At 41.4% G+C, this 14,750-nt stretch overlaps 1 protein-coding gene across 1 annotated transcript in view; it reads right to left on the bottom strand.

The window, feature by feature from the left end:
• The window catches only part of CPNE9 (copine family member 9), a 91,694-nt gene that overhangs the window by 29,711 nt on the left and 47,233 nt on the right, over nt 1-14,750 (bottom strand). Inside the window, exons 3-7 of the mRNA XM_067463412.1 lie at nt 12,347-12,393; nt 8,586-8,689; nt 6,256-6,295; nt 3,427-3,429; nt 2,439-2,515 (exon numbers count right to left, since the gene is read on the bottom strand). Of these exons, the coding sequence (XP_067319513.1) occupies nt 2,439-2,515; nt 3,427-3,429; nt 6,256-6,295; nt 8,586-8,689; nt 12,347-12,393 (271 nt within the window). The remainder of the gene's footprint in view (nt 1-2,438; nt 2,516-3,426; nt 3,430-6,255; nt 6,296-8,585; nt 8,690-12,346; nt 12,394-14,750) is intronic.

Here is a 14,750-nt window from a genome sequence, read left to right as displayed (position 1 = left end):
AGACACTCAAGAAGTTACTAATGTGGAGCGTGAGCCATGGCTGGCTGAGAGATTCTTGTAGCTGTTGTTCAAACATAACATTCCAACTTCTGTTCCAGACAGAGACTCCCAGGCCCACAAATCAACACACTGTGCAGCTATTCCATCTTTTCTCTCAATAATTGATTGGATGAGGAAGAAAAAGATAGAAGCAGTTGGAAAACACAGAAAGCTACAGCTGAACAATGCCATCTGGACCCACTGTGAAATCCTGTGAATTTACGCAGACTTCACAAGAAAGCCTTAGTCTGAAAGCACTCATACTTGTAGATTATGCATTTCGATTGCCTCTGGTTTTATTATGTATTGTGTTTTATCAACTAATTGATTAATTAATATACATTCTACTTTTATCCAAATGCTAGGATCCAGGAAAGCAGATACAGAATCACAATGGCTCACAATAGGAGAGAGACAAAGAATATTAATCTGGATCACACTTTAGTGGGAGGACTTTACTCTTCCTCTGCTTCCTAACACAGAGAAATATCTATTAAAGGATATGTGGCATTTGGAAAAATACAAGTGTTTTGTGATTGTGTCTGATGTTCATGTTAATGCTGATGTTCATGATGGGAATGGGGATGATGTTCCTGATGGTGGATTTGGGGATAAGAGTTTGCTTGGGCCTGAGTTAAGCTCAGCCTGAGCTGTTTCAGAAAGAGGAAGATTCCCAAGGCCGTATTCTTGAGAGGGACTCTTCACAGCCTTTCTCAGAACAACTGTCTGAAGATAATTTGTCAGGTGAAGAAAATAATGAGAGCTCAGAGAGAGCTGATAATGAGAGCAAAGTTTCTGTAAACAGAGATAGAGCCTGCAAAGACTCAGACGATCTGTTCACTTACAGCAAAAGAAAGATAACAAACCGTTATCTGGTAGCAAGGTCAAGAGAAACACTTTCCTTTCAATTTTGGAACCTGGAAAAGCTTTATATGTATGGAAAAATGTTGCCTTATTCGGGTCAACGTTGGAAATTGATCATGGTCTCGTTTTCAAGCACTCTTAGTTTCATGTACCAAGTTCTTGCTAAGCTCCTTTTTTGTTTATGAGATTTTCCTGCTGTCTAGTTTCGTGGCTTCAAGTGCTTAATTCCATGGATTTTATGTACTTTTGGATCTCATTTTCCTTTGAGGTTTGGGACTATTTTACTTGTATTGGATCTTTACAGTTTTTGCTATTTTTACTGCTTTGCTTATATATATTCTTCAATAAACTGCTTGCTGATTTTGCCAAGCTGGTGTGGTATTTAAGGTCAGAGGTGTTCCTGCTTTGGCATACGACAAAACCACTATTATTGCTGGTAAGTGGTGGTAGATAATGCTTGGATTCTCAGCCCCATGTTGATTCTTCTGTGACTTTCCCAACTGGGGAAAACATCTAGCTCCTAAATGAGCTGTAAAAATTGATTAAGAAATGCTTTTCAAGTTGCATTTGGGGAGGACACAGCACAGGCAAAGCCACCTGCTGACTGAGCCATACAGCATGCAGTGGAAGTTGCGTTAGTCTGATATCACTTCTGAAAAGAAGACCAATCGGATGGATCTTTCCTTCCCCTTCACTATCCTGTCTAGAAACAAAAATCCCATGCTGCAAAAATCCCACGCAGCCCTAGTATTTCTGTGTATCCTGCCAATGTATGAACTTGCCCAAAGGAGAGTGGATTCAGTTTACAAGAACTAATGAATCAAAAATAACAAGTGAAATTATTTTACCTAAAAACAAACAACCTTTTCACCATAAGGAAACACTGTGTGAACACCAAACACAAAGTAGCTGCACGCAATAACATCCTGTGGAAAATTACTAGTAGTGCAAGGGATGCAGACCCAAAAATAATAAGAACATCAGCCCTGGCCTTGTCTTACTCAATTGCTGAGTATGGCTGTTCTGTTTGGCACAAGTCTGTCCACACGAAGGAGGAATGAGACATATAGAATAATCACAGGATGTCTTAAACCTACACCTGTTGATAGACTCTATAAGCTAGCTGGCATCCCTCCCCCCCCCCCCCCCATGTGTGATGGGAAGTTGCTGCCAAATGCAAGAGAAATAAAGTTGAATACTATGAAAGCCTCCCAGTAGACTCAAATAAAGGAAAAGCTTCATGAGAACCACCACTCCTCTAAATGTTCCTCCAGAATATCCCTGTAGGCAGCAAAATAAGGCAATTCCAACTGGAAGCCCCCTCCACAAGGTCTTCCCCTGAGGCAAACCAAGAATAGGCAATGGGGGAAAGAGGGGAAAATGAAAGGGGGAAAGAATGGGGGGGAAAGAAAGGGCCTGTGGCTGTTAGGAATTGTGGGAGTTGAAGTCCAAAACACCTGGAGGGCCAAAGTTGGCCAATGCCTGCTATAGAAACGCTGGCCAGGCTTCATTAGACTATTTTCTCCATGACTCACGCGAGTGGCCGCTCCAGGCGACCTCTTTGGGAGCCGATGACTTCGCCCAATGCCACATAAACTTGACCTAGGAAGTCCTGAAGGGGGAGATAAAAGAAGATGAAACATCTGGGATATGGAAACAGAGACCTCATTCAATTAGTTAGGACTCCTCCACACTGATCTAGGCATTCCTTCTTAAACTGTGGATCCTGACCCTAAATGGGGTCCCCCCAAAATTGGCAACAATAAAATCTTTCTGAATGTTACCTAGTGGCTGTTTTAGACATTTACATGAATCTGTTGTGCAGTGTTTACAGCAGATTCTGCAGAAAATGCTTCAGCTGTACTTTATAAAAAGGAAAATCAACCTGTTTTAATAATTGTACAAGTTTAATTCCATTTGAATATTCACCTATTGTGTGTTATTAACTGTATTACTTCTTTAAAGTTTGAGACAATTTGGGTCTCAATTCTGAGAAAAGGTGGGGTATAAATAAATATCATCATCATCACTCTAAGCAAAATAAGAGGAGGGAAGAAGAAAAGGCTGTTTTGTTCTGATATTTCTCAGCATTAAAAATAAACTCATTTGAAGATGGAAACAAAATGTTTTAGTGATATGTGTTACCAAACAGTCTAAGATAACAGAAACATTGTTTGGAATATTAAAAAATATCAGGCATGGGCCCAAGTTTGCCCCTGCCTGATCTACACTGTATCCTGGTAGATATCCTAGTCTTCTTCTGATTTCTTGAGTAGAGTCACCATTTTGATTTATGACTGAACCAAGGTATAAGGAATTTTTGATTATTACCCTGGTACATCCATGGACTTCCATGGACCATTACACTTTAATGATTAAAGAAAGATATAAATGAACTGGTTTGACTGGTAACACAAGAGCTGCCAATGCAGAGGCATGGCATGTGTGGCCTAGCCTGACGGTATTGTACCACTTGACCAGCAGAGGGCACTATGGCCCATAACCAAGTGATGGGCAACTCACCTTCTGCAAAGCCACATTGGTCAAAGCACAGCATGGAAAAAGAAATGAAAATAGACAAATTAGTCTCCGCCTGAAAAATCTTTTGAACAGCTTCTGTTCAGCCCCCCATTTCCTTTATTGTTCAGACCCTGGAACCAAAACAGATGTATATTTTAAATACATTCAACAACATGCTGTTTGACAAAGAGTATTTCTTGTCCCAAGGAGTCTGTGGTATAAAAAAGAGAAACAGAGGATCAGATAGAAAGAGGGGGAAAGGGAGATAGAAGAAAAGACTGGAAAAAAGATGGGATTACTTTAACTACATACATTTTTGCTTTGCTACAGCAAGATACCAGAATAAAGGGCTTACTCCAAAGGCTCCCTAGAGAAAGTGAGATGGGAAAGAGTTAGGGCTCTCTCCCCAGGAGATTAGACTGGTTCCCACCCTGTCCACTTTTCATAAAGACCTAAAAATGTGAATGTTCCACAGTGCCTTTGATTAAATAGTTCACTAGATAATTGCTGCCTTGCCTCCCCCCCCCAACCATAACCCATATATGGCCCCTGCACTTTACCTCTGTTCCTTGCCCTATAGATATTGTGTTTTAATCAACATTACCCTTCTAGACCAAACTATCATATAGCTCTTGGACTTTTTCCATCTGCCCTGTCCTTGCAAGCACAACATTTTCTAATGTTACACCATTAAGATGTATTTCTGGCATTGGAGAGGACTGGAGAGAGATCCACTACCTTGGCAGCCACCTCTCTACAAAAGTCAACATTGACACTGAAATACAACATTGCCTGAGCTGTGCAAGTGCAGCATTTTTCCAAATGAAGTACAGAGTGTTTGAGGACTGAGACATCCGTAGGGATACCAAGGTGCTTGTTTATAAAGCTACTGTACTCCCACTCCTGCTATATGCCTGCAAAACGTGGACTATCTACAGACGTCACATGCAACTCCTGGAACGATTCCATCAGCACTGCCTCTGAAAAATCCTGCAAATCTCTTGTGTAGACAAGCGGACAAATGTCAGCGTGCTGGAAGAAGCAAAGACCACCAGCATTGAAGCAATGGTCCTCCGTCATCAACTCCACTGTACTAGCCACGTTGTCTGAATGCCCGATCACCATCTGCCAAAGCAGTTGCTCTACTTTGAACTCAAGAATGGAAAATGGAATCTTGGAGAACAGGAAAGGAGATTTAAAGATGGGCTCAAAGCCAACCTAAAAACCTGTGGCATAGACACCGAGAACTGGGAAGCCCTGGCCCTTGAACGCTCTAACTGGAGGTGAGCTGTGACCAGCAGTGCTGTAGAATTTGAAGAGGCACAAATGGAGGGTGAAAGAAAGAAACGTGCCAAGAAGGCAGCGAGCCAAGCCAACCCCAACCGGGACTGCATTTAACCTGGAAACCAATGCCCTCAATGCGGGAGAACATGCAGATTAATAATAAGTAAGTAAGCAAGCACAGCTTTATTGCGCTAACCCCTGCCCACCCGAGTCTAGTATTCTATTACCATGTCAGTCTATGGGTTGATTGACGATGTTATTTTATGGTGTTTTTATGTTGTTTTATTATTTTGTTTTTATAAATTTTACTGTGCTATGTTTTATCTCTATGTTTGACTGGGCTTGTCCCTATGTAAGCTGCCCCAAGTCCCTTCACAGAGATGGTCTACAACTGTAGACTCAACTTGAACTAGGAACCTTGTCACTCTAGCTCCCCTGGCTAGAGACTGGATGATTTTCAAAATGTTCCCTTCTCTTCTCAGCTAGCTCTGCCCATTTTGCCTGCTAGCCACACTAAAATGGATACATTTCTACTGCAGAGGCTACGCAACCATAGTGACGCATCGACCAATCAGATGTAGCCAACCCCGCCCACCCTTGCCATAATATCCATATTAATAAACATAGACAAAACCTCAATTATAATTAGTTTTTCTGTTACATAGCTCTTCTCAGCTCTAGTAAGGTCAGGAGGAACTGGCTTTGTTGAACTGATTAGATCATTTTTGGAACTCCAATCAAAGAAATAGCGAGAGATGCAGAGCTCTGTTATGGAGACAGATGCTGTGACATATTGTGAACTGATCGTGACCCACACCAGGAAAAATAAGTGATATAAAAATAAATAAATAAATAAATAAATAAATAAATAAATAAATAAATAAAGGACTACATACAAAATGCTCCTGGTTCCAGAGCTCAAGGGGTTCCTGTTTGGGAAGGCCCTGCTTTCAATCCCACCTTCCTCTCAGATGTGTTTGGCGGGGATGAGAAACAGGGCCTTCTCAGTGGTGGCCCCTCGGCTATGGAATGCCCTCCCCAGGGATATAGGATCAGCTCCCTCCCTTCTAACATTCTGCAAAATGGTTAAGACCTGGCTCTTTGAGCAAGCTTTTTCTACTGGAGAATAATTAGATGTAAACAAATATATGGAATGACTGACAATGCAACTGGACAACAATTTTAGTAAGGAGAAGCCAAGAATCTTGTTTTTACAGATATATTTGCTTTTTATATTACATTTTAAATGTTGAATTGTTTTTATAATGGTTTTTACTGTATTTTGATATTTGCAAAGAAAAATTTGTTTCTTTGCTCTGAAAACTTTTTAGCATATTAACAAACATGGACTAATTCAAAGAGAAAATGGTCATTACCTGGTGGCCACTTGGGGGAGGGAGCTCCATATAAAAAACACAAAATGTTTATCTTTCTTCAATGGTAGCAGCTTTCCAGCTAACTGGGTACTGTGAACCCTGACTCAGTAACAAAACCTCTTGTGAATGAATGTGGATTGGAGATGCTTGAAGAGGTGGACATTGTACTCACATGCTTGGGCAGGTTGCAGGTCTTGGAGTCCACATTGTAACTAGAAAAGCACAGAGGAAAATACATTACTGTTTTGACTACTAAACATCCTTGAAGTTGTCGATAGCTCATCATTGCTTTCTGGAACAGGAGCAATGAAGAATGTAGAGAGTAGGCAAATAATGGCGTACTTGGGCCAGGTATGTTTGATTGGCAAGAACATTTATATTGCTGGCTTGCTGTGAGTTTTCCAGGTTGTATGGCCATGTTCCAGAAATATTCTCTCCTGACGTTTCGCCCACATCTATGGCAGGTGTCCTCAAAGATCGTGAGGTTTGTTGACGACTAGGCAAGTAGTGTTTATATATCTGTGGAATGTCCAGGGTGGGAGAAAGAACTCTTGTCTCTTTGAGGCAAGTGTGAATGTTGCAATTGGTAAGCTTAATTAGCACTGAATAGCCTGGTAGCTTCCTGCCTGGGGCAATCCTTTGTTGGGAGGTGTTAGTTAGCCCTGATTGTCTCCTGTCTGGATTTCCCGTTTTCTTAATGTTGTTCTTTATTTTCTAGGCAAGCAAGGTTTATACATCTGTGGAATGTCCTGGGTGGGAGAAAGAACTCTTCTCTACTTGAAGCAAGTGTGAATGTTGCAACTAGCCACCTTGATTAGCATTGAATGGCCTTGTAGCTTCAAAGTCTGGCTGCTTCCTGCCTGAGGGACTCCTCTGTTTGCAGGTGTTAGCTGGCCCTGATTGTTTCCTGTCTGGAATTCCCCTATTTTCTGAGTGTTGCTCTTTATTTACAGTCTTGGTTTTAGAGTTTTTTAATCCTGGTAGCAGGATTTTGTTCATTTTCATGGTTCTCTCCTTTCTGTTGAAATTGTCCACATGCTTGTTGATTTCAATGGCTTCTCTGTGTAGTCTGGCAAGATGGTTGTTGGAGTGGTTCAGCATTTTTATGTTCTCAAATAATATGCTGCGTCCAGGTTGGTTCATCAACCTGGGCCATGAAAGCCTTCGACAACACAACATTTATATCAGTTGCCACTCCAGCTACCCCTTCGCTGCTATCTCTGAGCAAAGCTGCCATCCTCATAGTTGATGGCAGTGTAGATGGATTTTTGCAGCAAGGATATATTATTACAAACTGCCTCTATTGTAATGCAAAGGATTTAGGGACATTTTGGCCTTGACTGTGTAAGATCCATTAACTTTGCACAAGACCTGTCGCTGGTGGAAATGAAACGTTGAACAATTATTGATTTGAACCAACAGCTGTCTGTTTTTTAGGTGCTTGCCTTGGGAGTGTGAATAGGATGAAATGAGGAGCAGCTGCACTTCAACCTTGATGACTTAGGGCCCATCCAGACAGTACCATTATCCCAGGAGCTTCCTGGGAGGGTCCCAGATGCCATTCGCTGGAAACACTGAAGGAATCGCTAGAAAAGGCAAAAAATTCCCAGGTGTGGGAATATTGCCGTTTTGAGCCAAATATGCCGATCTTCGCATGTCTGTATGTCCCTACAATTGGAAGTCATGGAATTTTTAAATCTGGGTTTGTTCCCAGGTTTTAGATGTTTGTTCCTGATTGGTCAGTCCCTAAAAATAAGGCAACACTTGAATAGAAGGCAAAAACTTTGTTTGTGTGACAGAAACTTCATGAAACGTATGGAGGGCACATTTTCTCTGGCCAGAACAAAGTTGTGCCTCCTTCGTCAATGTTATCTTTTCACAATGAGAGCAATCAGGAACAGCCATGTATAACCCAGGAACAGCACCTTATTTTTTGATGTTACAAGTATACAACCAAATCTGTTTGGACAGATGGCCAGGCAGTCAGGCTCTAAAAAGTGTCAATAATTACAAAGTTCTGTTCCTGGCTTGAAAGTGTGTGTTCCTGTTTGTGCAGTACTGACTTGGACAGAAGTGGTCCTATCCTGCAAACTTTGTTTGTGTGGCAGATACTTCATGAAACGTTTGGAGGGCACAGTTTCAAGTCTGGACAACAGATGAAACTTTTGCAATGATTTGCTGCAGTGATTCTCCGCATACGTGCATATCTTGAGGGTTTTAAAAACCACTGAAGCTTCTGGCAGAAATCCTGCGGCAGCCAACTTGGGAGCCTCTAAATCTCACAACAAAGCATCAAGTCTGGACAACAGAGGCAGAAATCCTGGGAGCAACAGGTCTGTATGTGGACCTCTTCTAAAGTCCCGGGATTTTTGGCTTCTGTTTAAAACCCATGTTTTAGTGCTGTCTGGAATTGCCCTTAGAGAACAGGATAGAAAGATGGACACAAGAAAAGGTTGGGATCAGAAGCAGAGGAAAGACAGCATGCAAGCAGAATCAACTCACACATCAAAGCGCAAATTCTGTTTCTCCTCAAAGTAATAGTCGAGGACAAACTTCCGGACAAAGTCTGGGTTTAGTGTGTTGTCAATCACTTCTGTGCGACCAAACTTGGAAAGAGTAGAGAAAGAAGCAGAAAGAGAAATGTAGAAAAAAGTTAAAGAGGCAACAGCATAGTGCTAAATCAGGTATGGGTGAACTTGGGCCCTCTAGGTGTTTTGGACTTCAACTCCCATCATTCCTAACAGCCTCAGGCCCTTTCCTTTTCCCCCTCAGCCGCTTAAAGCGGCTGAGGGGGAAAAGGAAAGGGCCTGAGGCTGTTAGGAATGATGGGAATTGAAATCCAAAACACCTAGAGAGCCCAAGTTTGCCGATGCCTGGGCAAAATACTAGAAGTATAAAAAGTATCTTCTTGAGGCTACAATATGTTGAATATGTTTCCCTTTAAAATGTTTCCCTTAAAAAAGTTAAGAAACAGCAGAAGCTGCTTCTTGCTGGAAGTAGAAAATAATGTAGTTAATCCACTAGGATTCGATTTGCTAGATATCTCCAGTACAGGCATTCAAAAGATAACGCCTCTGAAAGTGAATGTCTTTTAGCATCTTTTTATTCAAGCCCATCTTCCCTTTCCTCCTCACCCCCTACGTAACTAACTAGCTATTCTCTAACAACACTGGAATTGGGAGGATGGTACTGGAGAAGTACAGATTGTTGGTGGGAGATTGCAACAGCATTGCCTGTAGTAAAGAATGTAATAGAGCTTGACTTGGGAAAGAATGGGATTCTGCTCTTGCTGATTCTACTGTAGGCCTGTCTACAATAGGCCAAATAAACACCTGCTGTTTCCAGAATCATAGTTGGAAGAGATCGCATGAGCCATCCAGTCCAACCCCCTGCCAAGCAGCAGGAAAATCACATTCAAAGCACCCCCGACAGATGGCCATCCAGCCTCTGAATCCCTCATGCATGAAGAGCAAAACAGAGAGCAAAGGTAAAAGCAGATAGTCATTGTTAGTCATTCCAAGCATTTTAAAAGAAAACTAAATAGATAGATCTAGAAGTCTGGCCACCAAAATGGGAACTATATGAAAAGTGGGGAATACTGAAAGAAAATGGTCATAATTGGGTGTACTTTGGAAGTAGCCTTCAGTTGGACACTAGAAGGTTCAACATGTTTTTGTTTACTTTGTTTACAAGGCCCACCTGATCTAATATTGTCATTTCACATGTGCATTTTATTAGTTTGATCAAAAGTTTACTGAATTATGTTGAATGGCTATTCCTTGTTGTTGTTGTTGTTGTTGTTGTGTGTTTTGCATCTAGTACCAAATCTTCTGTTAATGGACTAATGCCCAGGAGCACATCTACTATAGAGTCTCACATATCCAACCTTCATTCACCCAGTGTTCTGTATTATCCAAGGTGGTCTGCCTCCTGCCCGGATCCACAGCTGTTTCAATACACTTTGTTGTTTTGGTGCTAAATTGGTAAATATGGTAATTACTATAAAATGTTACAGTGTATTGAACTGCTTTTTCTGTCGATTTGTTGTAAAACATGATGTTTTGGTACTTAATTTCATAATGTAATTTGATGTTTTGGTACTTAAAATCATAACGTAATTTGATGATTGTAAAGAACCTCCGCCACTGGTAATGAAGCTGCCACCCAATTGTAGAGAGACGCTACCAACACGTGAGGAAGCGCCTAGGTTTAGGAGAGAGAAGAGCCACTAATTTGTAAAAGGCTCTGGTATTAAAGGCTCTGTTTGTGTTGTGAGGTAATTTTGGTAGAGTGGGTGCACAGAACGTAAAATTAATGGAGATGAGGCAGTTTTAAAAACCAAAGAGAACAAGTTTATTTTTAAACAAAGCGTATGGTTGCAGTATGAAGATGTTAAGCTTGGCAAATACTTGATGGTTACATGTAACTTGGTTGCGATACAATTCAGACTTTCGATGTTACAACTTATGAACTCTTGCTGTGGTGAAGCGCTTTATTAACCAGTGTTCCCTGCAATGAATAGTCTTTCTGTTTGATCTATACTTGATCACATCACAGTTCTCCAGTCTCCCTCCTGACTGGCGATCCTAACAAGCCTATGTTAGTTCTTTCTAACTAAAGCAACTAACAAGGTTTTCCCCTTCAGCTTCCTAGCTGAAGAAATCTCTACTATTCACGAACACTAAAACCTGACTCTTCACCTCTTCACTTCTCAGAGTCTAAAAACTGACTCTGCTGCTCTCTCAGAGTCTTTTTCCTGACTCTGCTGCTCTCTCAGAGTCTTCCCCCCTGACTGACTCTAACTGTCACTTTTTAAAACCTTCACTCTCTAAGCTCCTCCCACCTCCTCTTCTGCCTCGTTTCCATGGTAACACATTTCTCACAGCTAGGCTGCTCCAGCCTTAGGGCAACCAATTCAAACATAAATACAGTTATAAGCATATTATTATAAACACTTCTGTACAATGTTTAATAGGTTTTTCCTTAATCCCTCCTTATTATCCAACATATTCACTTATCCAAAGTTCTGCTGGCCCATTTATGTTGGATAAGCGAAGCTCTACTATACTTAGTTAACCAAACTATTCTGGTACTCAGGAGCAAGAACACTGCCTCGAGCAGTGTGTTTGTATATATTTTCCTTGGATTGCTGTGAGTTTTCTGGGTTGTATGGCAGGTGAAACATCAGAAGCATTCGCTCTTGACGTTTCACCCACATCTATTTCAGGCTTCCTCAGAGGTTGAGGAGTCTGTTGGAAACTAGGTAAATTAGGTTTCTATATCTGTGGAATGTCCAGGGCAAGTGTGAATGTTGCAATTGGGCAGCTTGATTTGCACTGTATAGCCTTGCAGCTTGAAAGCCTGGCTGCTTTCTGCCTGGTAGAATCCCTTGTTGGGAGGTGTTAGCTGGCCCTGATTGTTTCCTGTCTGGAAATATCTGTTAGATATATAAACCCCACTTGTCTTAGTTTCCAACAGACCTCACAACCTCTGAAGATGCCTGCCACAGATTTGGGCAAAATGTCAGGAGAGAATGCTTCTGGAACATGGCTATACAGCCTGGAAAACTCACAGCAACCCAGTGGTTCTGGCCATGAAAGCCTTCGACAACACATAATTTTTCCTTATTTATTAGACCTGTTTTTTCCAATTTGGTGTTTAATATTTCTGGATTAGATCACCAGAGGCCTTGTAACATCACTCTGGTAAAAAAAGAATCATATAACAGGAAGGTGACCCAAAAGGCCATCTAGTCCAACACTCTATCAATGCAGAATGTGCCATGAAGAACTTCTAAGTGATGGGCATTCGGCCTCTGCATTAAAAGTAACAATGAAAAAGGAGATGTTGGATGTGTACCGTCCAAAGTGTTCCTTTACATCACAAGGGGACATCCCTAAGTGTGAAGTTTTAACCCTAAATTCTCAGGAATTAGGATGCTCATGACCTGGTAGGAGCCAAAGGGCTTTTTTTCCTGCATGGCTTCAAGAAAACCATATCTATACCCTCTCCCACTGCATTTGGGCATTTAAAGACCAGATTCAAGTCTTCAGAGGCAAGGTGTTGGACAAGATGCTTAGACTGGACCAGAAGAACAGCAGACAGCTGGCAGCTCATGGGTGAAATTTACCAGAAGAGAACTAGAACTTATCGACAATGATAATCTGTGCTACTAAAAAAAATTCCAAGCAGATTGATCTTTCCAGACTTGGTATAACACATGCAAGGGAAACTATATATTAATGCAGAGGATGGTTCCTCACCTCTCGCCATTCCTTGTCTGCAGTTCCTTGGATGTAGAGAATCACAACTGCAAGGACAGATGTCAAAATAATACATTAGTGAAAAGAGTGTACACATTTCTACCCATTCCAACCCACGAGTTTCCCTATGTAATTGAATTTCTCTTTTTTACAAATGCACACATGCATTCACTAATACCTTCCACATCACACCCACAACATACCTGAGACTTAATGCTAAAATCTGTAGTAATAACAGTGTACCCCCCTGGGTCTATTATTATTAAGGCAAGGAAATTTGGGGATGGGCAATCTGGTATGGAGAAACAGGAAAACGCTTGATCTTCGCCTCCGCTTTCTCTGCGCTCTAAATCTCCTCCCAATCCCTCAATGTATAATTCCAAATGCAATTTGTTCCTGTGCAGAGTTTCAGAAATGTGACTCTCTTGGACTACAGCTCCCAAAATCCCACAGTATTTCGACCTTTGGTTGCGTATTACTGAACTTGTGGCTCCTTCTCCCCCATAAATAGAACAATATTAGAAAAGTGACTTAACCAGGGGTGCATCTACACCAGGTATGGGCAAACTTCAACCCTCCAAGTGTTTTGGACTTCAACTCCCACAATTCCGAACAGCCTCAGGCTCTTTCCTTTCCCCTTTCAGCCGCTTAACCTCTGATTTAAAACCTCCAGAGAAGGAGACTCTTCCACGCTCCAAGATAGCATATTCCACTGCCGAACAGCCCCTTACACTCAGGAGTTTTTTTTCCTAATGTTTAGATGGAATTTCTTTTCCTGCAGAAAATAAGTTTGTTCCCTCCTCAATAGGACATCTTTTCAAATATTTAAACCTGGCAATCATGTTCCCTCTTAACGTTCTCTTCTCCAAGCTAAACATACTCAGTTCTGAAAGCCACTCCTAATAGGATTTGTGTTACAGATTTTAAACATTACAAATCAGTCAAAAATGAACTTATACCTAGGTAAAAGAACACCCATAACTTCCCAAACACATATATATTCTACCTTTCTGCGAATATGCTATTTATGTATTTATCGTGTCAGAAGCGAATTGAGAATACAGTTATAATGCAGATTACAGCAGCTGTCTTCATAGCCCTGTCAGCAGCATATGATATCACAAATCATCATCTTCTGCTGAGAAAAAATTGTAATATCATAAAGGACTACCACTTCATCCGCTTCATAGGAAATCTGCTACAAAACAGGAGCTTTTTAAATGAGTTCCAGGGCCAGAGAAACAGATGGTGAAAATAGAAGAACGGCCTGCCTCAGGGGAGTGTGCTTGCTTCATCAATGTTCAACATTTAGACAGATGATCAGCTACTGCCAGAAGGGACAGAGTTTCATCTATGCTGACGATTGTGCCATCACCACTCAAGGAGGAAGCTTTGAAATGGTTGAACAGAAACTCTCCAAAGCTTTAGGTGCTCTTCCTGCCTGTTACAGGGAAAACCAGCTGATTCCTAAACCATCTAAAACACAGACATGTGCTTTTCATTTTAAGAACAAACAAGCATCTCAGGCTCTGGGGATTACCTGGGAAGAAATTCCACTGGAGCATTGCAGCACACCCAAATAACTGGGAGTTAACCTGGACTGTGCTCTGACTTATAAGAAGCACTGCTTGAATATCAAGGAAAAAGTGGTGCTATAAATAATATTGTAGGAAAGCTGACTGGCACAACCTTGGGGTCACAACCATGAGATGCAGAGCTAACCTTAAGAAATAGGGCTACAAAGTGGAGTTCATGACATGCGAGTGCAGAGAAGTGCAAACTACAGACCACCTACTACAATACAATTGGAGCCCTGCCTCATGAACAATGGAGGACCTTCTCATGCGACACCAGAGGCATGCCAAGTGGTCAGCTTCTGGACAAAGGACAGTTAGCTGTTAATATGTATGCTCAAGGTGGTTTACCATTCCTACTTTATCCGACTGAAAGGGAGAACCACTAGTCCAAAGCATGCACTGAGAATTTCATGGCTTAGTACAGGGGTTCTCAAACTAAGGCCCGGGGGCCGAATACAGCCCTCCAAAGTCATTTATCCGGCCCTTGCTCAGGGTCAACCTAAGTCTGAAACTACTTGAAAGCACACAACACAACAACAACAACAACAACAACAACAACAAACCCTATATCATCAGCCAAAGGTAGGCCCACACTTCCCATTGAAATACAAATAAGTTTGTATTTGTTAAAATTGTTCTTCATTTTAATTATTGCATTGTTTTTAAGTGTTTTTTGCACTACACATAAAATATGTGCAGCGTGCAGAGGAATTAATATTTTTTTCAAATTATAATCCGGCCCTCCAACAGTTTGAAGGACTGTAACCTAGCCCTCTTTTTTAAAAGTTTGAGGACCCCTGGCTTGGTAGGTCTGCAATATTTTGGTA

This window comes from Anolis sagrei, chromosome 2 (assembly GCF_037176765.1).
Source record: "Anolis sagrei isolate rAnoSag1 chromosome 2, rAnoSag1.mat, whole genome shotgun sequence".
Classification (NCBI taxonomy): domain Eukaryota; kingdom Metazoa; phylum Chordata; class Lepidosauria; order Squamata; family Dactyloidae; genus Anolis; species Anolis sagrei.
This window is presented reverse-complemented; position numbering and strand designations above follow the sequence as displayed.